This window comes from Corvus hawaiiensis, chromosome 3, assembly GCF_020740725.1.
Source record: "Corvus hawaiiensis isolate bCorHaw1 chromosome 3, bCorHaw1.pri.cur, whole genome shotgun sequence".
Lineage (NCBI taxonomy): Eukaryota > Metazoa > Chordata > Aves > Passeriformes > Corvidae > Corvus > Corvus hawaiiensis.
Window position 1 is genome coordinate 89,875,735 of NC_063215.1, and position 26,468 is coordinate 89,902,202.

The following is a 26,468-nucleotide window of genomic DNA, read 5'->3' on the forward strand; positions in this document are numbered from 1 at the left end:
AGTACAGATATGAAAATAAAGATGCCAATACTGCTCTCACAACAGTGAGATCCATTGTGTTATACATTGATTTTAATTTGCAGGATTTTGGAAGGGGAAAAATGGTTAGAAGGAAACAGTTCTGCCTGTGCCACCCAACGATAAGTGCTCATGGGATGTTAGTGGATGCTGTCCAAAACATTAGCTGTGAAGGTTCTGCCTTTTTGCTGTAGCTAAAATTACTTGTGTCGACAGGAAAGGAAAAACCACAAGAGCCGATAAGAGTGAAAGACTTGCTATTTGAAAGGGACTCTTGAGGTAAAGCATCAACAGTGGTCTGTTCTCTGGTCCACTGAGGGTCTGAGGAGTTGAGGCCTGTTCACACTGCCATCAAGGCATGGTAAGTGAGTCTTTAGGTAAAAGATGCATGTGCCAATGTCTTGTGGGGGAATTATTCTTGTCTTCATGCTTTGTTCCTTTTACTTGCCATGTCTAGTTAAATATGTACACCTCTGGTAGCCAACTCCCAGGGGGAAAAGTGCAGTGTACTCACGTGGAGAAACTAATGATTAGGACATTGGATTCACTAACCTGGAATTTATTATGTGCTGAGGGAATTAAGAAATTCCCTCTTGGATCAGGTAAAGGTATCATCTGCTTTCTGTGCTGAGAGGTCTGGAAAGAAACAGAACTTGCTCTAATCCCTTAGCAAAGTAGGACAAGAAATGCTTATGCATGCCAAGTCTTCAGGAGATTAATTAGATAGTAGGCAGTTGTAGCTTTTAAGGGTCTGATTATCTTCTAAGAGAGCTCTGTGGGAGAACCAGGCAGACTCTTTCAGGAAGAGTGCACAACATAAAAATGTTCTCCTGGGCTTGGCTTCACAGATTCTGGATTTCCTGAGCACCCTTAAGTTACCAAAATCAGCTGTCTCTTAACTGCTCCTACAGCAGGGAATAGAAAAAATTTGTAGTAACCCTAGGAAGCTGAGTTTACTCCTCTTTTGGGTGAACAGTACTTGAGGGGCAGTGTTGCATTTATTCTAGGTGAATGCAGAAGAGTGTTCTCCATGTGTCAGATTTGCTGGGATCTCTTATAGAGTTGTTTTGGGTATTGGATCATTTATCAAGAATCACACTGTGTAGCCAGTGGAAGAAAAAAAGGAAAATAATTTCATCCAAGACATAAGATGCTTTTCTGAAAGCAGAATTAATTTCTTATTATGTTGTTTTCCTGCTCTGTATTTTCTTGCTAATTCAAGGCCTTCAGGTATTTGGGATTTCTACTAAGTGTTTATAAGCTATTCTAATTTCTGTATCCAGTTTTCACAGCCTCTTGCCAAAATTAAAAATTAAAATAAATACTGACAATCCCTAGTTTTGCTTTGTGCAAATGGTTTATCCGGTGTTCACAGTAGTAGAGCACACTGTAAATTCTTTGGTTGTATTTGCAATGACAGAAGTGCTCCAGAGTTGAACTGTTTTTTAAAATGTTAAGTTTTGATGTTTGCTTGGGCCCAAAAATGATCATTTCAAGAAGATCACTCCAGAAAGTTGTTCCAGTGGTGCTTTGGGGGAGAGGGATATGAAGAACCTGTGAAAACAAGATGACAAGTAGATGGCATGTAGGTTTACAGTGATTGATTTGAAGCTGCAGCCTGTAGGATGTTTAAGTGCTGGCTGCTAAGAAACTGAAGCCTTTGAAGTTGTTATAACACTCCAGCCCTGCAAATACTGTGAAAAATATCTGTTGATAGAAAGATGTGAGCATATGGTAGATAATTATCCTGTGCCTTTTTCTGTGAGCAATTTCCCTGTGGTGGCCTATGAAGAGTAGAGCAAAGAGGGGACTGAAACCAGGTATGCCAGTTTCTACACTAATGCTGTAACCACTGGACCAGTATCTCCTCTGTATTTATGTGGAGGATAAGTACTAATATCACACTGTGATCTTTCTCATTTCAGGTAAATACTTATATTGGTACTGATTTTAAGCCACTGTAGGATGCAAGTTGTGTGCATGTGGTGTGCAGAGATATAAACAAAATGCAAATCTGTACTTAACTTTATTCTTTATGATAATTCTGCATGAAAGATGCTATAGAAATGCATTACCACTGTTACGGGCTTGGGAGGTTTTGTTTACTGACATTTTCTCATGAAAGTTAATTTCTTGCTTAGAAATATAAAAGTACACTAACTTAAAATAAGATCTTGCTGTTATTTCCTGTAGTATAGCCAGGAAAAACAGTTACAATCTGTCTTCTTTAAAATCACATTCCTGGAAGATATTCTGGCAACCTGGGTATTTAAACACATTTCAAAGAAAAACAACTTCAAATCAATTAGAAATTGTTACCGTATTTCCTTTCTGATAGTGTAGAATTGTATTTTGCTGCAGACATTGCCTGGAGTTATGAAATAAGCAATAACCTGTGAAGGAGTCTATGAATTAGCCGCTTTATGGAACATGAGGCCCATTGTATTGTGAAAAAAAATGGGGAGTAGGTAATCATGGACACTGAGTAGTTTGCATAGGTTCTTGATTAGCTTTTTTGGAAGGATAAAGGAAAGACTACAAAGCACAAAATGTTCCAGAACAAAATTTAAATGTGGGGTTTTTGCCAGAAGTTGAATAGTATGGCAGTTCTGGAAAGCTAAACTCTGCTAATAGGCCTGAGAAGTTACTTTGTTGGGGGTTTTTCACTTGCCTCACCTGTAAGATCTCACTAGAACTGATACTGTCAGGCTGCAAATTTTCCTTGTCACTTTTGGAAATCAGTTGGTGTCATTGCTACTTATTTAAATGAGCTACTGTTGAAATGGCTTAAATTGCATCCTGTGGGTGGCCTTATAACAGCTCTACTATGCCTTTTATACCAACATCAAGTGAATTCATTTTCTCAACTCTTTGGTCATGTCTGATTGTTGAAAAACCTTACCCTATCCAACTGTTCACTTACTGTGCAGCCAAATTCTGTCAGCAGACAGGATCAGGAGACAGGGAATTCACAGATTGAATCTGCAGCCCGAAAAAATCTCTGGGGTTATACTTCTTAGTGAAAATCAATGCTCCTTGGTGTGATTATTTACCTTAGTATCTGGCAGATCATCAGAACGGATCTCCTGAATCATGTGGATTTCTCCAATGTAGACACAGTTTGATGGACACCTATGGGCTATTAATCTCTGTATAGTAATTGAATACTATTTTTCCATTCCTCCTGCCACACAACAGGAGGTAGAGGGCAAATTTAGTGAATGTACATGCTATTGGTTAATCACTTTAAGGTCTAGATAACTGTTTTCTTGAATATCTTGTCCTGAAACTTTGTCCTATAATGAAAAAAGTCAGCCAGGAAAACTTCTGCCATGAAGGGGCATTTAACTTCTTCATGTTGAATTGCTTACTTGTGGATAGGTAAATAGTTATTGGCCATCTTCTGTATGGCAGTAGCTACAACTGTGTGTGCTTGTGATGCTTGTGGAGTCTGGTGTCTATCATATGGATGTTTTCATTCCATTACTTTTTCTGAAGGCCATTTTGAATTCATTTCTGTAGATCATTTTTCATTCATTCCTAACTGGAAAAATGGGGATTACCCAGTCGTCACAGATGACATTATCAGGCTTTTGTGTTCACGAGAATATACAGTCATCTTTGGATGCTATTAAAACTGCTACTGAAACTTCTGTACCTCTTAAGATGAGGCAACAATTGATCTTTTTAGAAAATGAAAGTTACACAAGTTGCAGTATGGCAAAGCCATAAAAAATGCTGAAATTAAAAACTACAAGGTTGAAATTAAGATCTGATGCATGAAGAAGTTGCTCCTAGTGTGTGGAGACCGTGGAGAGACATGCAAGCAGTAGCTAGACTGAAGAGAGTGGTTTAATTGAGCCTCCATCTGTGTGCTCAGAAATAACAGGTAAGTTCTTCAGTGATACTCTGAAAAAATGATAACATTAAAGAAGATCCTACCCAATCTGAGTTATGCATGTAGGCCTTCATGTGAGAGCAGCATGAATGCAGAATTAGTTGCAGATGCAGTTTGAGTTGATTTGTACTTGTATATTGTTGTACAGTGGGCCACTTTCAGTCTAACTGGCTAACTATTGAGTAACTTAGAGAGTTTGCACTGCAGAGTTCATTTAAAGATATCTACTGGCAAACAAGGCAAGGGGTCCAAGTCTGGATTTCTTTATTTTAAATGCATTAATGATTGTTCTGTTAAATTTTATTAACTCTCTGGAAAGTCTGCAGAAATCTCATTTCAAATTAGACAGGATTTATTAAGTGAAATACGTAACTTAGTCTGTCAATACCCCAGTCACTGTGATCATTTTTTTTTCTCTATAAAATTCATTTTATTCACAGTTTTATAGCAAATTCTGGAAAAAAACCTTCTCTTTTCAGAATACATGTGATTTTGGTAAAATGATAATGTATAGATGTGTGAGCAAGGCAGAAGATGATTTTGATATAAGCCACAGAAAGCATTAAGTCTTTTTCTATATACATAATTGCTTGTTATTTTTGTATTTGGGTTTTTCATACCTTCTTGGCTTCAGTGATCTATGTTCTTATTTCCGGGGGTTTTTTTAAAGTTGTAACAACTAAACCTCATAATCTTGAAGTTGCATCAGACCTTAATACTTATGCAAGGTCTGAATTTTGTAGCAGAACTTGAAGCAATGAAACACAAACACCAGAAGCTCACACTGTTCTTCTAATGTTTTAAATCTTCTTAAATACTATCTCTTAAAAAGCTGGATTGGCTAGAGCTGGAATACAGCCTTCAGACAAACAACCAGAAAATGAAGCACACTCAGTTACTACTCTTTTTGCTCCAGGTTTAATATTTTGCTGATTTCCAAAGTCTAATAGCGAATACAATACTGCATTGCTAAATAAAATCTTACTTAGAAGACCCTTTACCTCTAAAGAAGGTCAGCTTACTGTTACACTACTCTCATCAACTGAAGTGACTGTGTGTCCTCAGAAGAATCTCTATGACGCTGAAATTGTAGCAGTGTAGACACTCTAAGAGGGGTAAATTTGACAAATCAAATTCTGCCTTAGATTTCAAGAGTGTATTTTGCAGGTAGTTGTTTACTTTATCTCTGATTTCAAAAATAGAAGGAAGATTAAAGAAGGTGCTGTTTGAGAGCAATATAACACCTGTTTTGACATCCTGTTGAAATTGGATTACAGTAGAGTTGTTTAAAAGTATTTTCAGGTGAATGAATCTAGTGCTTAGGGCAAATAAGTTACACTAAGATATGTAAAAAGAAATTTCATACGTAAACATGGCATTGTATTCCGTAGTGTTTGTGTTAAAATTTATGAGTTTAGATATAAAAGTACAGCCCTTCTGCAAAGTTAACAAAATGGATGGAAATGTGGTGGCCAAATGCCAAATAACAAGCACTACAATAATATAATTCTAAAGCTAAGAATGGTTTATATAAATCAGAACTTGTGTTTCAGAAAATTTGTGTAGTTCTTGTATGTTTATTCTTTCATCAGTGAGAATCCATTACAATTCATGTATGTCCTGGGTGGGTAGTTGAATTGTTCTTCAGGTGATTTGTTTTTATAACCAGTTTGTACTTCAAAACTTGAGTTGCTGAATGAAGGGTGTTTAGTAAGGATCCTACAGTCAAATCGTTCATTTTAATTCCTGTAGCTTTAAGGCAATACAGAATAAACACTGTTTTGATGCAGTGTTCTTGAATTCTTTGGAAAGAGCACTACTTCAGCTCTGTACTGCACAAATGACAATGGATTTCCTCTTGCTCTTTTTTTGTTCTGTAGTGTAACGTTATTTAAAAAACAAAAGGTTCAGTTGCATTTAGGTCAGTTATTAAAATACTGTTGGTCATTTCCTTTGACAGAACATTTCTATTGTGTTATACCAATGTCATTAGGAGGAAAGGTTATTCCCACTTGTCTGGCTGATATCAATACATACTGGCATATTACATCCTCTGGCTTTCTGGAAATGCTTTATTTGAGCAGCAGCTTGGGAACAGGAAATTTAAGGTTATATGCAGTCTGGTTTCAGACTGCATGATAGAAAATGTGTTTCCTAGAAGATGCTGTCTACCTGACAAGATTTTCTCTAGTATTTTGTAGAATTGGATAAGCTTAAATGGGTTCAAGTTCAAACAAGTTTTCACTAGCTGTAGGTGGCAGACAAGGTAGAACAAGGCTCTCAGTCACTCTGTAGTACTTGAGGAACTTACATGAATTGGATTAGTATGTCTCCAGTTCACCAATTCCTCTGGAATGTTGTTTACCTTTTAAGACACGGCAATGATAATATTCCCATCTTAGAGGTGTTCCTACTGTCTGTAGGGGGGAGAAAACAGAGTACTTTACATCAAGCCGTGGTCAAATGTGAAGTCTGTGACACTGGGTTAACTTCTAAAGGCAGAGGTTCAAGGATAGCCTTTTAGCCATGCTGGGCAACCCTTTCTACCAGAATCAGAGTGAGCACGAGGAATACAGTCCAATCCTGTAGCTGTTCATGCATTTAAAACACAGCAATACCTATTTCATGTTGCTTTCACTGACAAATTAGACTGGTATGGTTTAAGTGATGATGCTGAAAATGGGAAATTGATTTTGGTAACATCATATATATTACTTCAGTGGGAAAAAATACTAAGTTGTGGAAAGAGAAACGCTTGAGATATTAAGCCATCATACACATACACTGAAGTCTGTATAAAACTATTCCATAGGGACATATCTAAAGTCATCAGAAATAATAAAAGTTATAACCCTTTTTGATGGAAATAGCCGCAATAGTTAGAGATCAGGCTACAAGTAAATTTCATTGTAGAGCTGAAGCATGGTGCCTGGTGAGTAACTGATTAAGCTTTCTATCTGCCTTTCCAGGGTATCAGAAGATAAAATTTGTACACAAACTCATTCATTTCTTTTCAGGCCAGAGCTGTGGAGTCTCACCTTGCTAAGATCCTGTTTCAGTTTTGAGCTTTTTTTAAACCTCTTCATAAAGCTAAAAATAGCTGAGGTTGGAAGGAGCCTTTAGATAGAGATCGCTAGCCCAGCTGCCCTGCCTGGGCAGAATCAGATAGATCAGGCTGTCCAGGTCCTTGTCCAGTCACGTTTTGAGTATGTCTTAGGACAAAGACTCAACAACTTCTTTATGCAACCTGTTCACTTGTGTTTATTACTTGTGTTTATTACTTTCTGTGTTACACAAAATATAAATTTGTTTATGAAATATCTGTAACTTAACTGGAAGAAGTAACATGCCATCCAACTACACTGAATACAAATATAGATAAGAAATTTCATTAAGCTACTATATTATATCTTCACTTAGTTGTAAAATGCAGACATCTTTGCTAGTTCTGAGTTTCTTAACTGTACAATTAATGCAATTTAAAATTCTGTTGCAGCTAGTTTATTGTCAAATGTCTGTGTGATATACAGCCTTCTAGTACCTAAATGGGCCCTCAAGAGAACTGGAAAGGGAGTTTTTACAAGAGCATGGAGTGGTGGGAGAAAGGTTAAGGGCTTTAAATTGAAATAGGGTAAATTAAAGTTAGATATAAGGAGGAAATTATTTACTGTGAAGGTGGTGAGGCACTGGAACAGGTTGCACAGAGAAGTTGTGGATGCCTCATCCTTGGAAGTGTCGAAGGCCAGGTTGGAAGGTGCTTTGAGCACCCTGGTCTAGTGGAAGGTGTTCCTTCCCTGAACTACACGATCTTTAAGGTCCCTACCAACCCAAACCATTCCATGATTCTATGAAATGCAGATTAATTTTGCTTATACTCAAAGCTCACCAAAAGCCACATGACTCTGTTAACACGCTCTGAGGTTGTATCAAGAAAACCTCTTGAAGATCCAAGTGCAAAGCATATGAGCACTTAAGTACTTTCAATCAGTGCTGTCTCATGTCCTAACATCATGGACTACAGGGTGAGTCCTCATTTGCCTTTCACATAGGTCCATTTTTGGTCACGTAGATGGAGGCATGCAGCATTGGTCTTATTAGGTATGGTTTGTAACACCAAATACTGCCTGAATAAAACTTACTGTGCGTAGACGACTGGTCTAACCCAATTAAAGCAGTGATAACATTGCTACTGTGCTACAGACACAGTTATCTTAATTGTATTATCATTTTTATTTCTGTTAGGTGTATTTCTTGAAACACAGCGAACCTGTAATAAAAATTTCTGCCAGGCATATTAAAGAGGCTTTTGTGTACAGATGACATTTGTGTTAAGTGGATGAGTCAAGGTTATTCTAGTGAAGAGACGGTTAAGGTGAAATAAATCACAAGGTCGAGGCAAGAGAAGAGAACCTGTTTGCTCTACCACTGTGAATGAAGCCACTATTTGAGATAATGGAGCAGAGCAGTTTCTGTAGTTGGTCTTAATTTACCATGTTGACTTGGGTGACTGCTTTTTGAATCAGTTATTGTGCAAGGTGGTACTTACCTAATCCTTATGTATTGCCTATCAGTTTTAATTTAATTCCAACTTTGCCAGTTCTCAGATGCAACAGTATAATTTTAGAAAATAATAGAATGGTAATTTGGGCCTATATAAGCCTGGTAGTAGCCCTGTTACCAGTTTTATGGTAGGTCTCCTATTTGACATTAAGCTTCTGCTGTTTCACCTGGTTTTCTTCTAAAGCACGGTAGAACCTTTATATTTTAATATTGTGGTTTAGCTTTGTCACAGAGGTTCCACATGCATATGTGCCTCTGGTATCAGAATGGAAGGGGGATTGCTTGTCTTTTATTCCTGTAAACAATTTTGGTCTTTGTTCTTTTCTACTCAACAGAATTTAGCTTCCTGGAATCCTTCAAACCCTGAATGCCTCCTGCTTGTTGTGAAAGAGCTTTTGCAGCAATATCACCAATTTCAGTGCAGCCGATTACGGGAGAGCTCTCGTCTCATGTTTGAGTATCAGACTTTACTTGAAGAGCCCCAGTATGGAGAAAACATGGAAATCTATGCTGGCAAAAAAAACAACTGGGTAAGCTCTTATTTCACCTAAAATGCTTTTAGCAAATACAACTCCTGCTTCGGAAAACTTAAGTTCTTACTGTGGATCTCCATGCTTTCTGTGTCCAATGGAGAAAACTGCTGTTTGACTCCAGCTCACTTTCTATACTCCCTGTTTGGTATGTTGCTGTGTTCCATTACCTTGGTTGAACCAGATTTCTAGGTGAGAACTGGTTTTGAACCTGCTGTTCATTGTCTGGTTTATAGGTGAAAACTTTGAAACTGTTGAAAAGCCTGTGCTATGTTTAGAGGGCACAGTACAACGTTAATGTGGAAGTTTGAGTTAGCTTTGAAGATTTGAGAGGCAGAATAACCGTGTTGGTATGACACCCTGCCGGCCTACCAGCCTGTTTAGGGCTAGGATGTATTAGGGTGTGTTTCCACATTATGATTGAGTTGATTTAATTGGTAGCTGCAGTTGCCGGTATCTGTCTTGTGCTTGTGTAAGCTGAGATGAGTTGTTCCAAGAACCTAAACTGGAGAGGAGAAACTAAGCCAACTAATTTTTTGCAAGAGGAGGCAAGATGGGCTAGAGCAGTGACTTTGTAGGGACATGCTTTCATATGACAGTCAGACATTAAACAGGCTTATCTGTTTCCTGAAGCTATATCCCATATTCCCACATGGGAAATGTGCCATGCTTTATAGAAACCTCTGTATCTCTAAGATGTGGCCATTGGCAATGTAGGCATTTTGGTTACTGTGTGAATTGATTTTTTTTTTTTTAATTCAATCTCTGCCACAGAGTAAGCTTTGCAAAAATCAGGGGTTTTTCTGCTGGTAATATATTTCTCATGGGAAGTTTGGAGTAAGATATGTCAGGAAATATCTAATGGTGTTTATGATGAACTTGTTTCCCTCTTGCTTTCAGAAATACCATACTCTTAAGATAAACAGGCCTTCTGAAGCACTATCTTCTAAAGTAGGTGCAGTCTGAAAATTGATGAAAATTCAGCACTCCTATTATCAAGGCCTAGAATTCAACTTTATGTCACTTCAATCATCCTTAAGTTACAGGTGATGCAAGGATGTTTACTTTACAACTCACACATTCATCTGGTTTTCTTTTCTTAGACAAGTCATCTAGGCTTTTTTTATTTGAACCCATGTTTAATTTTCTTCATCAAAGAAATTCAGACCTCCTTTTTTTTTAATGTTTATAGACCAGAGTATCTGATTGAAATTAACTTATTCACAGATGTTTCTGTACAGTTACTGTCTGTAGCTTGCATCACAAACAACTTGTTATATCTCTAAATTTCACCAGACTGGTTTACTGAAGTGCAGAAGGCTTTCTGAACTGTACTGAGATTTTTATCATAGCTTTTGCCAGTTGCAAAAATTCTACTAAGACTGTAAAAAACTGGGGGTTTTCTTCCTTTTAAAGAGGAAAGACATAGCTACTCAAGTAGCTTTCGGGTCTTCTCAGTCTTCAGTAACTGAATAAAGAACTTCCTTTTCTTTCATTTTAAATGCTGTTTTAATTAAAAATATTCCAGTAAAATAAATCTTAAATACATTTTGAGTCAAATCCTTTTCATCATTGCAGAGCTATTTTAGATTTTTCCATAGTGTGTGCTTTTCTCCAAGTCTTCATTCTCTCAAGAAGACTCTTGAGAGTCTTGAAGATTCTATGAACTTGCTATACATGACAGAGGCTTGTTCACTAGTGTCCTAAAACACAACTGTGAAACTAACTTGTGTGGTTCTCTTTCCTGTCCTTTACAACTGATTTGTTAGCCTCAAGGATCAGCAAAATAGGAGTGTTTTTCTAAAAAGCAGGAGATAAATGGCCTTTTATCCTCTCTGCCTAGAAGGCATGAATTGAAATTCATGTTGTTGCTGTCTCTCAGGGATCAATAGTAGTTCAACAGATTTCGGAAATAATCAAATATGAGCCTTGCACAGTGTTACGAAAGCAATCGTCTTAGGTGCATGAGTTAAAAAAACTTTGAAGAGAAGGCCTGAATTCAGCACTGTGTCCCAAAATGGAGCAGAAATTTGCTCTTAAACCTTTGTTCCACTATCTCCAGTTTCCTAAAGTGCAAGTCTCCAAGACATACGATGAATTGACAAACTATTATCTAGCTTATTAGCTTCATGTTGGCGGAGTACCAGCAGATGCAGGAGACATTAAATATTTAATTGCTCAGGGCTCTGGCCAGAAATTCATCTGTCTCAACCTGGTGCCTGTATCCAGCTGGTTGGGGCTGGGGTGGTGAGCACCATGGACAGGGGCTGCTCCCTGTCCAGCCGGAACACCTTTGGAAGTATTAGTTTGCAAAATAATCTTGATTGAATTACATGAAAGATCTAGACTTTTTGGAGTAGCTGATGATCAGAGCAGCGTTGGTCAGAGGCCGTTCCTCTGTTCAGTGGCCATCCCCGTTCATCAGACTTGGTATTATACGAAAAATAATTTTCTGGATTTTATGGCAAATGTTGTATGGCATTTTTTGAAAGTCCAGAAGAGAAGCACCATGTGTAATATCTGTTTCACTCTGGATAAAAAGTAAGGGCCCTGACTGTCGTTGTAGCAGTCTTCATGTTATATGTGCGCAAGAAGTTGGTGATTTTTCTGCGTACATCAGTAATACCGCATCAGAAAGCTGGCATCTCTTCTCACAAGTGGTGTAATCAGGAAAGGTTTCACAGTTGGGTGTTAATATGCACTCACTTTTTGTTGCATAGTGTTTCTATGTGCAATTTCTTTGCCTATCTTTTGTGACTACCAGAAACAAAGGCCAATTCTCAGCTAGCTGGTGTAAGGTTGGATTACAGCCCAGTGTCACACAAACCCTTTTGGCAAATTATATAACTTGAAAGGTAGCATTGGAAAGATTTCAGTTTCATTGCAGATCTTGTTTTTTCTTGTTTAGTGACGTAGAGATAGCATGAGTTATCTCTAGTTCATGCCTGGTAGATAGACCAAGAAACAAAGTGGCACTGACAAATTGGCTAGCTTGTCTCAAATTATTCCAGTTTTTTGTGCTTAATTTCATAAAATTAATGTTTAACACTTTCTTTACTGCTACTTCAACCTACCTAACAAATACAGCTGCTCTGTGGTTTGAACTAAAAAAATTGAGATGATAAAAAATGAATATGGAGGAAATCAGGCAGGCATTTGTTTTTAAAAAACAGTGAACTTTGTTGCTTCATAACCAGGTGGACAAAGTCTGGTTTTAAGGAAGTGTATGAAACAGAAAGGAAATCCTTTCCATTTCCTTCCCATACCCTTTATACGTAAAAAAGAGCAATGTGTATGGGACGCTTGGCAAATTCTCAGTACACGGTTGTCTAGGTGTTTAGAGTTACAGAATTCTGAAAACAAATTATTTAAAACCTCCTACTTCAGCTCTTTTCCTCTAAGTTTATTCAGAGGACACTTTTGATACATGCTCATCTTTCTGAACACAAATTCTTGTACGTATGTCTGCAGTGTTTGTAAAGATGCCTCTGTTTTATCTATATGCTCGTATCAGTTTATCAGGTTTTTAGCTTTGCTTTCAGACTCTTTGCAGGTCTCGCCAGTCCTTTGTCCGGAAATGAGTACAGCCAAGATACATCTATATTTAGGGCATAACAAAATACAGTCTGATTTTTTGGTCATGCACATTGTTTTATTCTAACTACTTTTTGCTGTTGACTTACTGGCAATGATAGTTAATGTTCTTTAAAGTGTTTTTTCATATGACACTTGTGAAATCTGTAAATTTTTTTTTCCCTCTCCAGTACTTCTGTTCGGCAATTTTGTTTTAAATCTCACCCCTTCTCTTTGGAATGAGCTCTTAGTCATTTTTCTGGATAGTATTTAATCCTCAGAATGTTTGCTGTTCTGTTTTAGCTACCAGGTCTCATTAGTGTTACGTTTTTTCCACAGACTGGAGAATTCTCGGCTCGCTTCCTCTTGAAGTTGCCTGTCGATTTCAGCAATATTCCTACATACCTTCTCAAGGTAAAATGACTGTCTAAGTTGACAGTATCTGTGAGAGAATATGAATTATTGCAGTCTCCTTAGTAATTATTTTGACATTCCCACCTTTCTTCTCTCCAAGAGTTTGAAAGTTCACCATTTCTAAATCAGATTGAATTTTGTTTTGGAAAGGTGATGTTGGACATGCTGTTGTTTTGTGTGCCACTTTAGTGGGATCTTTTATAGGAATCTGTGGAATTTCATGACGTGTTAGTGTTTGGATTTTTAATGAACAGTCTCAGTTGTACCAGTAGTCTTGACAGTAGAAGCAGAAAATCAAACTAAATATACCATTTCTTAATAGGGAATGAAAGCAAATTCTGGTTACTTGAACTGAAAGCTTCAGTGATCACTTTGCTTCACTGTTCACAATGAACACAAATTTGACCAGATCCTTTTGAAAATAGGGCTATAAAGTATTTTTGCGAGTTGAGGAAAAAAGCACATTTATTTCTATGCTAAGAGGAGAAATAAAAACAGAAAAAGCAATTTGTGATGAACTAGCACCATGGAAGAAATTGAAATGAGTGGTTTTCACAACACAGGGTCAGTCTCTCTTTGAAGCAGCTATTGTGGAAGCTCATCATAAGGTCAATGTTCCTATATTTAGAGAATGCAGTGGGAGATTCGGTTTTCTGTCTATCATGACTGTCAGAATGAAGTGCCAGAACTTCCACTGCAGACAAGGTTTGAGTCAGTTGATGTTGCCAGCACTCATCTTTCCTTTAAACCATGTGTCTGCCTTCTTAATCAGCTATTTACTTTTAAATATTTGGAAAGAGGAACAGCTACTTAATCTTTAAAAACTGATGTGTTGAGGTGAAATTGTCAGTGTGGATTCCATTACCTCCTCTTCATCTTATTGTTAGAACTGTCTTCAACTATTGTTAGATCACAATTGCAAGTGTGAGTTTTCAGTGTTTCACCAAATAAGATGTCTCAAGCTACAAACCATGAAAATAAAGGCAGGCACAACTATCTGGAATTTCTGATGGCAGTTTGAGATTGGAATCCTATGATCTTTCTACCTTCTGTAGATTGTTTTCTGTTTGAGTAATAAGCTGCTTCTCAAAAGTATGCAGATACTTTCAGTTTATTCCTGTGTTCATAAGTAGCAGCTCTGCTCCCAGAGGCTGTCTTTCATTGGGCTTTTTCATCTCATTGAATGGGAATGTTTCCAGTCAGATATAAGAGGCTTGGCTGAGGCCTTTTTGGGAAGGTTGTTGTTAAGCAGGACACAGCAACAGTTCACCTAGACTGCAGGAGATAGCCGGGATTTGTTTCTGAAAGACTCTGTGGGAAAAAGAAGACTAAGAATGTCTAATGTGAACTGTGCTGTCTGCTCCTGCCAGAACTCCCAAGTGCCATATTTTTCAGGAAGAATTTTAAATTAATCAAGAATTTCAGGTCAAGTGCAGAAGCAATATGTTCTATAGCTTCAGTTGCAGGGCTGTCTTGTACCTCTCTGTTCAGTTTCTGGGGTAACTTGGAGGTTGGAAGGTGATGCATGACTTACATAATTGTCATCATGTAGGAACCCCGTGATGGAAACAGAACCACCTGCTGTTGTTTCTGAAGAGTAATGCTTTAATGCATGACAGCATACTCCTCCTTACTGTAATTCCCAATCATGTTCACTAAACATCTTCTGTAAACAAGGTTCATATACTGTGGTCCACAATCATTAGTGCTCCACAAGTCTCTTCCTGGAGCTTTGTTCATCATGAGTGCTGAGTGATTCATTAGTCTGAAAGAAAATATGTATTTATTTTGCATGCATATGTGGTGTGAGGTGAAGAGACATACAGAGCAGGTAGCATAATCAAAGTTTCCCAGTCTGCCTTTATTTTGACATTTCAGAAGCCTTAATGTCTTAGCTTTGGGATTTTAAAATTGATGTCTTTTTGTATATAATAGCCTGATTTTTTACACCAGCGGATCCTTCTTGATGGACAATGTACTAGTGAAATCCTTAGTTTTCTTAGTCAGGCTTCTTCAGTGCAAACTGGCAAGTTAACTGTAGCAGGAAAGTGATATGTAGTCTGTCTGAGTAGCAACAGGAGAAGAAATACTGTTTTATTCCAGAAGTATTTGTTGAGAGTAGAAAAATTGTTTGATTTAGGCTCCTGCATTGGTTATGAGAATGTGCTTTGTAGTAGGCATGGATCTTATACCCTTGTTGCCTTTAGCTTCCTGTATTCTGAGCTAGATGAATGTCATCTCATGTGACAAGAACATAAACAACATAAAAGCAGGTAGAATCAGAACTACTCTGTTGTGGTTGAAATAATTGTGCTCTGACTGCTCCAAATTTGTAAAGCTATTGAAAAAAAAAAAGTGGTTTGGGTTTTTTTTTAAGCTGTCTGTGTCTTTTCTTTGGATGAGACTTTTTGGCAGAAATAGACCTTTAATGTATTGCAATAAAATAGTTTATTTCCCATCATGGCTGCCAGTTATGCTGGTTTCGATGCTACCTTCTGGATTATGGTACATGATGGATAGAGTGTCTATTGCTGTAGTAGAAATAATTGTTAATATATTACCCTGAAAGGTGGAAGAACAATCAGTAATTGAAGGCTGTTAGTGTATTAACAGCTTTATGTTTTACTGCAGAATTTAATGTGTTTGAATTTTGTTCTAGTCTGTAGCCCACCTTATAGTGTGCAGTAGCTTCTCTGTAGGGATTTGCGAAGTTCAAACCTATGTTGTGCTTTCTCTAACATCCTCTTTTTTATATTTAATTAATACTACTTGTATTAAAATCTGGTGAAATACTAAAGACCATTATTTCGCCTGATCAATCACTCATAGTATCCCAGTGATTTCTAATGCTCTTCTGAAGTTTTTATTGATTTTTATGGATGTCAATAGGTAATCACACTACAAGCATGACTCTAAAGCTTTGTGTCATAAGCCAGTACTCAGGTTTAAGAATGTAAGCTGTGAGATCAGTATGCAATGTTACAAAATCTTTGTGGTTGTTGAGAATACACTCTGGAAATACAAGATGTTATTCTGTCATCTTTGTGGTGATAGTACTTTTCCTATAAAGAATAAAAGTTTGAAGGTGTAACATCGAAGGTATTCATGGCACTAAATTTAAAATTGAGTTCAAGTGTGTGTGTGTTTTAAGGGAAATAGCTGAGTATATTAAGAAGACTAAGGATAGTCAAAAGAGCAATGCAGGGTACACTGTTTCTTCCTTTGAATTCTAAAATTGTAGCAAAATTTCTTCAGTTATTCTAGTAAAACTTCTTCAGATTTTATTTAGTTGGAAACATTATACCCATTATAATGTCTGCAGCAAATAAATCTCTCTTCATAACTTCTCTTGGCATATTCCTTTACATTTGAAAGAAAAAGCATTATTGTGTATTTTCTATGCTAAAGAGCTGTTCTAAAAGAAATGTTGGCTTACACTTAAAAAGCACATCCATTATTTTTTCTTTTAGAAAGTTATACTTTAATGCAAAGGTTTTTAATTGAATGTGGACCTTTGTATCCACTTTCAAATTGTTTTCTTATGCAAATCCATTTGATATAAGTGAAAACTTTGTGTTGAAACAGCCGCAGAATCAAGCTGATGGCTCAAACTACTGCGAAATTTATTATGATAAATCTTTCATTAACGTTCTCTTATTTGAAAAGAATGTGGCTTTGGCTCAGGAAAATCCTTGTATACTTTTCTTTTGCCTTTTTTTGCAGTTGGATTTTTAATCAGCATGTTCGTTTTGAATTAAATTATTTTCTGTTGGTTGCAGCATTTTTAATTTTCTCCACAGTATTTTATAAAGGGAAGTATTCAGTGTGCATACTCATTTTGAGAGTCAGTCTCTAGTTCACATTTCTGCCTCTTTACAGAGACTTTGTACGCCACAGTAATAGAAAAGGTAATAGGCTCAACATCTGAAATACCCCTTCCAAATTTTCATAGAATTTTTTAGGTTAGAAAAGACCTCTAAGATCATGAAGTCCAACCATTAGCCCAGCACTGCCAAGTTCACTAATAACCCCATGTCTGTCCCTAAGTGCCCCATCTGCACATCAAATTAATGCTTCCAGAGGTGGTGACTCCAGCACTTCCCTGGGCAGCCAGTTCCAGTGCCTGATCACTCTTCCAGTGAAGAAATTTTTCCTAATATCCAACCTAAACCTCCTCTGGTGCAACTTGAGGCCATTTCCTCTTCTCCTGTTACTTGTTATCTGGGAGAAGAGGCCGACCCCCACCTCGTTACAACCTCCTTTCAGATGCTTGTAGAGGGAGATAAGGGTCCTCCTTGAGCTTCAAATCCTCCAGACTAAATAACCCAGATGCCCTATCCCCTCATCCTAAGACTTGTGCTCCAGACCTTTCCCCAGCTCTGGTGCCCTTCTCTGGACACACTCCAGCATCTCAAGGTCTTTCTTGTAGTGAGAGGCCCAGAACTGGACACAGCATTTGAGGTGTGGCCTCGCCAGTGCTGAGTACGGGGGTCAAGCACTGCCCTGGTTCTGCTGGCCACACTATTGCTGATACAACTCAGGGTGCCATTGACCTTCTTGGCTACCTGGGTACATTCATTCTGTGTAGTTTTGTTTCATTCTTAGTCGTTTTTGTCAGCTAGGGGCACATATGTAACCATAATGACAAATCATTAAAAACCTCCAGCTCAGTAATTTGCAAATTGTACTTGATTATGTGACTGCACTATGATTGCACAGTATTAGTGAATTTCAGAGTACGTTGCCGGTGATGCTGCTAAAAAAAAGACATTTAGGTATTTTTCTTCTTATTTCCATGGGGGTTTTTTAGGTGTTGACTAAGTAAGATGTTCCCTGATCAACACCACGTTCTTGTATATATCTTTTAAAGTACTCATTTCCTATGTGTATGTACCTGCTGCTTGTTCTCTGGTGAATAGCTAAGATCAGGACTAATTTAGCTATGGTGCTGTGACCAGCAGCCTTCCAATAATTTCTCACTATTGAAGTGTAAAGGAAATACGCAACGCAGACCTGTTTCTTTTGGGGGTGCTTTTTTTTGTGATGACCATTGTATTTAGTGCATATCTTTTAGAAGTGAAATAAATAACAGACATTGTCTAGACACATTGCCAGGGGCCAAACAGTTGTGTGTAAGACTGTCAATGGAAGAGGTTTATCCTCAAGTTCAAATTGAAAGATAAGAACATATTTGTGTTTTTTTCCTTACTCTGATTTCATCATTTGGAAGTCTCTTAAAAGACTTCATTGCAACTTTTGTTTACAACATAGACCAAATTCCAGGTACTGTGAAAAGGCTGCAATACTTGTCTGTGTCTGAGTAATTAACTATAGTAGAGAACAAACAAAAATGTAATATGCAGGGTCAAATGAGATTTTTTTCCCAGGCCAGTTTCTTTACTGTTGTGCTTTAGCAGTTTGATTTATTTGACAGCATTTAAGGTTTGTGCTAAACTGCTGCAAATACCAAAACACAAATACACTTGTATAAAAAGTTCTACTGCTGTTTAAAAAACCTGAGCTAAATATTCTAAAAAAGAATAATATTTTCTTTTGGTTTTGAACTTCATTGATTTTGTTTGTAGCTGACTTAACTAAAACCTGATGTGTAGTGTGTTGAGGTCACAAAGTCAGTGGCAAGAACGATGTGGAGTTCAGATATGACTTGATCTTTTTGCACTAGACTCTTTTAGTCTATGCCAGGCAGCTGCCTCTCAAAGGAGCGTAGGATGTTATGCAGCATATACTATTTGACTACCTTCCAAAACATATTTGTGTTGTATTGGATAGAATGATGGACCTGCATACCATATGAAGCTTGTCAGGTCTGTGGTGCCTGGTGTTGTTTTACTCTTTTACCAATAGCAAAACTGGAAGTTTGTGAGACTGATAGATAATCCTGAAATAATATGTAGTTCTCATGATTCACAGTACTCTGACCATGCTTTACATAGAGATCTTTTAGGCTAATTTGGATAGCTGTTAGTATTATACTACTTAAGACTTTGCGACAAAGGCACAAAGTTAACTTCCTGAATTGCATTCCGTAATGAATTCCTTATTTTGAGCAAGCATTTGGAGCAAATAGTTTAAATTTTTAGAGTAGATGACAGTACAATATTCACTAGATTGATTACCATACCAGCATTAACTTACTTAAACAGAGTATTGGATCATCAAAGATTGTCTGGGTTTCTTCTGTTAATAAGGGCAAACTTTATAACACATAATTAAAATGGGCCATTGGGATTTTAGATTAGAAGTGGGTCTGTGCAAGTTAGTACTGGCAGTATTTGAAACAGCAGAGTTTGTAGCAGCTGAAGACAGTAAATTGCATGATCTAGAGGCTGGGAAAATAAATATAAGCTGTTTGCAGAAGACATTTTTCAGTAATAGATGTCATTGATGCTTGTCTCTTAGAATCTTTCATTTTAGCCAGTGCCCAGTAATCTGCAGTTTATTTTTGCTGTCCATGTTTTTCATTGAAAATATTAACAAACTACCAATGAGGAAGTGCTCCTTTACCTCAATATGTTGGCCATTGTCAGAGTAGCAGCCGAGTGCCAGAAGCAGGCAAAACTCCAAGCAGTGGACCTTACATATTGTCTGAGGCCAAAAATAAAATGGGGAGGGAAAAAAAAAGTCTTCATGTCATGAAATGTTTCTGGTAGTTTAAAAAGTTGTGGAATCAGAAAACTAGACTTTTTCGGTGCTGAAATATTTTAAGTGTCTAGGTTTTCATTCTAGCTTAAAAACACAAGATCTGTCAGCTGTAAAGGTTTGGGAGTTTTGTTTTGGCTTTTTTTGTTGCAAGATATTTCACTTGTCACGATAGGTAAAAGTGTAGAAGATCTTTCATATTCCACTGTATTGTGCTTCTTGGCTGGTCTTACCGTTGTAGTTGTATTACTGACCTCACAGTTTTTCAGAATAGGTGAGCTCTTGTTTTGTCACAGAATCTGCTGATTCTGGTATTGGAGAGTTAAGAGTAAAATGATAACTGCTGTAGTTCAGTGAAGCTGCAGAAGTACTTACAGACACTATGATTTAATTAGTCATCCTTTCATGATTTTGTTCTTAGTATCTTCTGCCCACAAACCAAGGGAAGCAAAGCTCTCTAAAAGTGTACTTTATGATCAAAACATGTTACATTTGAATTCTGGAAAAAAGAAACCTCCCTTCATTCTCACTAAATTTATTAGTACAACTTTTCCAGAACAAGCTGACTTGTTTGTAGCATCTAGTCACTAAAACCACATAAAACATGTTAGTGTTAGGAGCACCTTAAGCTCCATATGCTGAAAGCCAAAAGCAATTTTTTTATATGAGCTTTTTCTGTAATTTATTGGAAGATTTTGTTAATAAGATATGTCAACTGCAACAGCTCATTCTGCACAGCTGATGATTTTTATAGGTTATGATCTTAATATGACTCATAATCTCCAATCAACTGTATTTCTGATGACAGTTCTTTTATTTTTAAGCATTTTATTTTTAAAATGCCGTAGTAAAGGACCACCACATCTACTGATAAATCTTAAAATATTCATCTCAATTTCTGTGAATTCTCCTCAAATTTGGTAGAACTATTTATTTGCTATTCAGCTATGACTAGAGATGGGGGGGGTTCATTAATTTTCTTTAAAAAAATTAAGAAAAATAAGTTAAAAAGAGCAGCTTTTGAAAGCCTTTTTTGCATCTGGTGGGAAAGTTTATAGACACGTTATGTTGCGTGACTTGGTTCAGATTTACTGCCTTGTTAGGGCTTGTAATTTGTACTATTGCTTTACATTTGCATTTTATGTATTGCATAGGAAGAATGGAATTCAATAGCCATAAAGATAATTGCAGGTTATTACATAATGATGGTGCTTGTTTTATCTGTCATGGTCCGCCCATAGTATGTAGAACAAGCAATGTACAGTGGTCTTAAACTGGGAAGTGGATCTTGGAAATGTATGTTTTTAAAACTCTTGCATTCTATTCTCCACTGCTGTTTCTTCTTGAAGGAAAAAATATTTGAGAAGTTGTTGAGCATAGAATTTGAAGGTAGCAAATAATCTGTAAAACTCATGAACAAGCAAACCTGTATTTGCAGATACAGAAGTGCATAAAGCACGATGGTAGGATTTTATGAGGGATATTTCCATGCTAAGCCTACAGCCATGAGCCATACTCATTCAAATATTGGGGTTCTTCCTAAGGCTTCAGATCAGGGCTTAAATCCTACAGCAGCTCATATGTTGAGGTTTTAAAGTAAATTTTGTTTACAAAAGTGCCAGTTGCTGTTACAAGGACTAGGTTGGTTTAATGTTCTGGGGTTCTTTGTTCTGGTTTTCAGCTTACTAGACTATGTCTTCATAAGAAAGAATAGTACTAACATGAATGTATGTCTGTGTGGTGATTTCATATGATTCTTACTCATGCTTGGTTTGAATTCTGTGATTTGCATTGGTAGCTTTTTTTTTTGTTAAGTATACAAAATTCTTTGATGGCTGTCTGTGTTGAAATGAGGTTTTGTTTCAGTTTTTTTTAAATATATGTCAGTAAAATAACCATGTAGTGGAGTGTGTAACCCTACACATGTTTACTCGGTCTCATAGCTAAAAATAAAAATAAAAAAATTAAAGCTTTAATGTTGAATAAGTTACCCTCAGTAGTAAACATTCTGAGGTTGACTGGTTCATCACTTTTATTTTTGTCTAATTGATACTGGCAATGTCATTAATCATAATACCATAAAACATAAAGTAAAAATACAAAAAAATCTAGAATGTTCTGCTCTTTTTCTTCCGTGTTACCAAAAGAATGCACAGCATTTTGTTCACCAATTGCTAGCTAATAATGTGCCATGTTCCTATCAAGCTTTTAATTTCTATAGTAACTTCTGTTTAGGAAGGTAGTTGCTTGTACAGAAGGTGTACGTAGGTAGTTTCTATTTTAGAAGGAGACTTTAGATGGAGAAGGCTGAAGGAAAGTCTGCCTTGTCCAGCAGCATCTCAGTGAAAGAACAACAAATAAAACTTAGACCTCTTGACTCTCTATTTCTTTTTTAACAGTTTAGGTGTTCATGCTAGAACTTGTACATCTTTCATGTGCTGGGACCTGTAATCATTGCAAACAGCACTTCCATGGGAGGGAAGGGGCAGTGGGGAGGAGCATTAGTTTGGCTTCACTGGGTGCAATAAGGTGCACTCCTTAGGCCTTAACAGGTTACCAGTGCATCAAAATTTGGGCAAAAAGATGTCCGTGAATTAAATGTTGATTTTGAGTTGCGAAATGAACTGTCTGGAGTGCACATATAATACTTAAGTATACCCATAACAATACCAATAGGAAGTCCTTCTGGTGAAGGAAAATAGTGAACTAGAGTTAAATTGATAATGCTGTTCCATCTCTTGCCATATTTTGTCATTTTAATTATTTGCTTTTGTAGTTATCTTAAGTAATAAACTACCGAAATATATGTGCTTTTAATATATTTGAATATGTTTATATATTCAGAGATATCAGATGTTCTGTGTTTTACTGCAACATCTTTTCTGGTGTAGAAGAACGTTAGACAAATATGACTGATGTCTTGACTAAAACTGATGACTGACTGATGGTATGTAAATAATCAGTGATTCATTTGCAAAACCCTGAGGACAATGTGTTGGTTAACAAAGAATAAACACGCTCATTCCAAATTATTATTCTCATTGTTTAGCATTTATAATGTGTGTCCTAGATAAAATCATTAATTCTATCTCATTTCACCTAGATTCATTATTTTTTTTTAAGTAATAAATCTTATTTAATTTTAGTTTTACTATTGTTAAGTGATTAGATAAGCTCTTGAAATGTAGGTCAAATTACACCCAGGTTACCATTTTCACATACATGTAGGTATTGTCACTTTTTCTCCCTACATAGGTTAGATGAAAATAGTAACTGATCATCTCACAAGTTCTAATTTAATATATTGTTCACAGGAGTTGTGACATATGATAAAAAAACCTCTATTTTTCACTCAGCACTTGAAACACAAGCTAGGTATATGCAAATTCAGAGTGGAGTCCTGAGCCGTGAGTAGAGAGCTTGTCCAAGGATTTAACCAGAGCAGTGTTCTTCCTCTACCTTCTCTTCCTCTAACCTATACAATTCATCACAGTTACAATTAGCAGTTGTTTAAGTCCAGTTCATTTTTACACACTTTTCTTGAAGGAAAAACAGGCCATGCCTGTCAGCAGGAAGAGTTGTATGACTTCAGAGTTGCTGGAGATTTTTCTCCTAGGCCATTTTTCCACTATTATGGATTCTTACTGTTGTGCTGCTGTAACATTCTTTACTGCTCTTGAGTACAAATAAAGACACTTCTTCACCTTTGGACAATAACTGTATCTCTGAAGATACTTAGAACTTCAATTATATCTTCTTTTTAAAGTTCACAGAATCGAGCTGTGTTCTGCGTGAAAGAAAAGCACTGTAACTGTTCCACTTACTAAAAAAAAATTAGAAAAGCAAATAAATGGCAGAGCAGAGAGCAGAGTACATGCAATCTGACTTGCAGTCAGTGTGAGAAATACTTAAACTAAAGTACAATTTTAATTTTATATTCTTAAGGCTGTGTTTCATCTTTGTTTACAAATGGAACACCTACCTTTTTAGGTAGAATGTAGTCCTTTGTGTATCCATTTCATTTTATGCATATCATTTATTTTGACAATGTCAATAAAAGGCTGTTAAAATGGCAGTAATTTCTGGGCTTTGTTCTGTGTAATTAACCTTGACTGCACTAGGGCTACTGAACAGAAGAGCCATTTGTCTTGTATTAATAGTCATCTTTACATGGCAATTCAAACTGCCTTTTCAAGTTTTATTTTTTTTTAATATAAAATCAGAAATTGTTGAAACTTTTTTTTGAGATGTGGAAATTATAGGTGGATATTACTTGTTTGGTAGAAATGAAAGACTGAGGCGTTAATAATACAATGCTTTAGGACTGAGTGCTTTATGAGCTCTCCTAAAACAAAAGAAATGTTGGAATGAAATTACCAGAGATTCTCTTGATGCAATAGCAAATGTTTCATAAGAAGCTGTGAAACTGAATTTGTAATAAACAAGACTGGCATTTTACGATTGTGTTCCTGCAGCATCAGTTTTACTGTATGGCAGCAACTTAATAGGTAAAATATTCTCTTTGTTTCTTTTTTTTTTTTTTTTTTTTTTTGTTGTTGTTTACCACATGTTGCCAGTTCCTTCTTGAAAAGATGTGTGATCAAGCTGCAGGCCCGTTTACAGGCCTTCAGGCAATGATAGTATCACATTTAGGAGACTATACCTATTAAAGCAACTTGGAGGCATATATTATTTCTCTGACTCATGTGAGGCGGCATTGCAGTATGCAGAATTACTTTTCCCTTGGTTTCTTTATGAATTTTGTGAATATAGCTGGATAAACTTATCCCTCCTGGAAAAATGGTGTAGAAAGTTATATGCCACTGATACAAAAATGTTATCACTGTTACAAGAAGGTGAGTAACTGTGTATCAATAAGCATTGTATTAATATAGTGCTTCAATATTAAATATAAAAGAAAGTATAGCACGAAGAGATAATTTAATAGAAAATAACTGAGAGTCATTCGAAGCCTGTTAAGAAGCAAAGATCCATGTAAGATTGAAAAAATTGCAGTCTCTTAGGTTTGGAAGGATGCATTCCCAGGAAACTTGGAAAATTGTAATAGTGATCTGTATAGATGGGATTTGAAAAAAAAATTTAATTAATTTTGCCTTGCTCTTCATCAACACAGAAAGTGTGTGTGTGCTTATCAGGACTCCTTCTAGAGCAGTTTTCTGGCACACACAGATGTAGGTTTTAAGTAAAATGACCAGATTTGTGAGCAGTAGAAATAGTGAAGCTTCATTTCGTACAGGTTTAATCTCTCATCTTCTTGAATCTCTATGCTATGCTGTTACTGTTCTCCCGTGTGTCCTGTGTAGCAATTTATCCAGTGAGAAGATGGGAAGTGTTTTCAGTATTTTACCCCTCAATTGCTGCCAGTCATAGCAAATTGAATTTACCTGTTGCAGTATTTGGTGGAATAACCAGCTGTGTCTCTCCTCTACCTGACTGCTGATCTTCATAGAGCTTCTCTGAACTTAATTATCTTTTCAGACTAAAAACAGGTCAGGGAAAGGAGTGAAGAGAGTGGGGAGGCATCTGAAAAGAGTGCTTGCATATGCACTGAATCTGAAATGAAATTAAATGGGAGAAAAATTATTACAGTATGTCTACACTAGAATGAAAAACTTGCTGACATTCAAAACTTCTTCATCATCCAGAAAGTTTTAGAACAACTTGGCTCAAGTGGTATGAATGCCCAAGTAGAATATTTACACTTGCTTAGCACCAAGGCATTTGGTTGAATTTGTTTGTGAACTCCTTCCTGCAGCTTCATCTTCTGTCAGTGTTGTTTAAATCAATTTGGGAATGCCCATCGAAGGGATTATACAGTTTAAAAGTAAATCTTTAGTCAGGTGGTCAGTTTTGGAACATTTGTGGTAGCTCACGGTGCAGCTGATTTTCTTCTTCCTCCACTGAGTTGGTCATCACTGTTACTGTGAAGGAAATCTCTCCTTTAATGTAAGCTAAGAGAATCAATAGTAAGTTTTCACTCTGAAGACTCTTCACTGCTCATTTAATATGCAAAAGCTATTTTGGGGTTGGACAGAACAAACAAGAGTCTGAATTTGTAGAGAAAGATGAATAATCTCTGCATTACCATATTAAGGCAATTTGGGAATGTACTTTCAATTAAGATATTTACAGCTGTACAAAACATTCGAGTTTTTTGAATCACAGAGTAAGACTGGAAACAAGTCTTATCTCTTCATCTTTGTGTTCTAATTTTGTATTCTTTGAAAAATACAATGAAAAAGATTCTTCTTGAGATTAATATTTTGGAAGCTTACTACATGTAAACTTTTGAAATCACTAGTTTGAAACGTTGATGGTGTTGTTTCCAGATATTTATTTGTTTCTCCTGTGCGTGAGGGTGTACAGATCTTTGCAAAACTATTACATGGAAAACAAAATATTTGTATATGCTCAATTTATCACTTTAAATAAATTATTAGTTCAGGACTGTTCACTTTTTTTTTTTTTTAATTGCAATCCAGCTTCTAACATGCTGAAAGCTGGGCAAATATGGAACCAAGCATTTATTAATGCTGATTGAAAAGGGAATATTCAGCAATTGACAAAAATACCTTCACAGTGTCCCGTTAAGTAACCATCTACAAATATATTAATTCCATTCTTTTAATGGACTCCTTTCTTGATTAATCAATGACCTTATTCTCTTAAGCATGTCTGTCAGCACATGTCTTCCTAACAAATCTGTTCAGCCTGGAGCATGGAAAGCATCATCCTCATCTTCAAACTGTATTAAGTCAAGAAAGTGTTGTAGTAATGTGGGCATTGCTAGTCCA

The 26,468-nt window shown here is 36.6% G+C and overlaps 1 protein-coding gene across 2 annotated transcripts in view; it reads left to right on the plus strand.

Annotated features, from left to right (window-relative positions):
• BABAM2 (BRISC and BRCA1 A complex member 2) overlaps positions 1-26,468 on the plus strand; it is a 171,611-nt gene that overhangs the window by 38,533 nt on the left and 106,610 nt on the right. For both annotated transcript variants that reach the window (XM_048297468.1, XM_048297467.1), the window contains exons 5-6: positions 8,812-9,006; positions 12,919-12,993. In XM_048297468.1, coding sequence (XP_048153425.1) covers positions 8,812-9,006; positions 12,919-12,993 — 270 coding nt within the window. The remainder of the gene's footprint in view (positions 1-8,811; positions 9,007-12,918; positions 12,994-26,468) is intronic.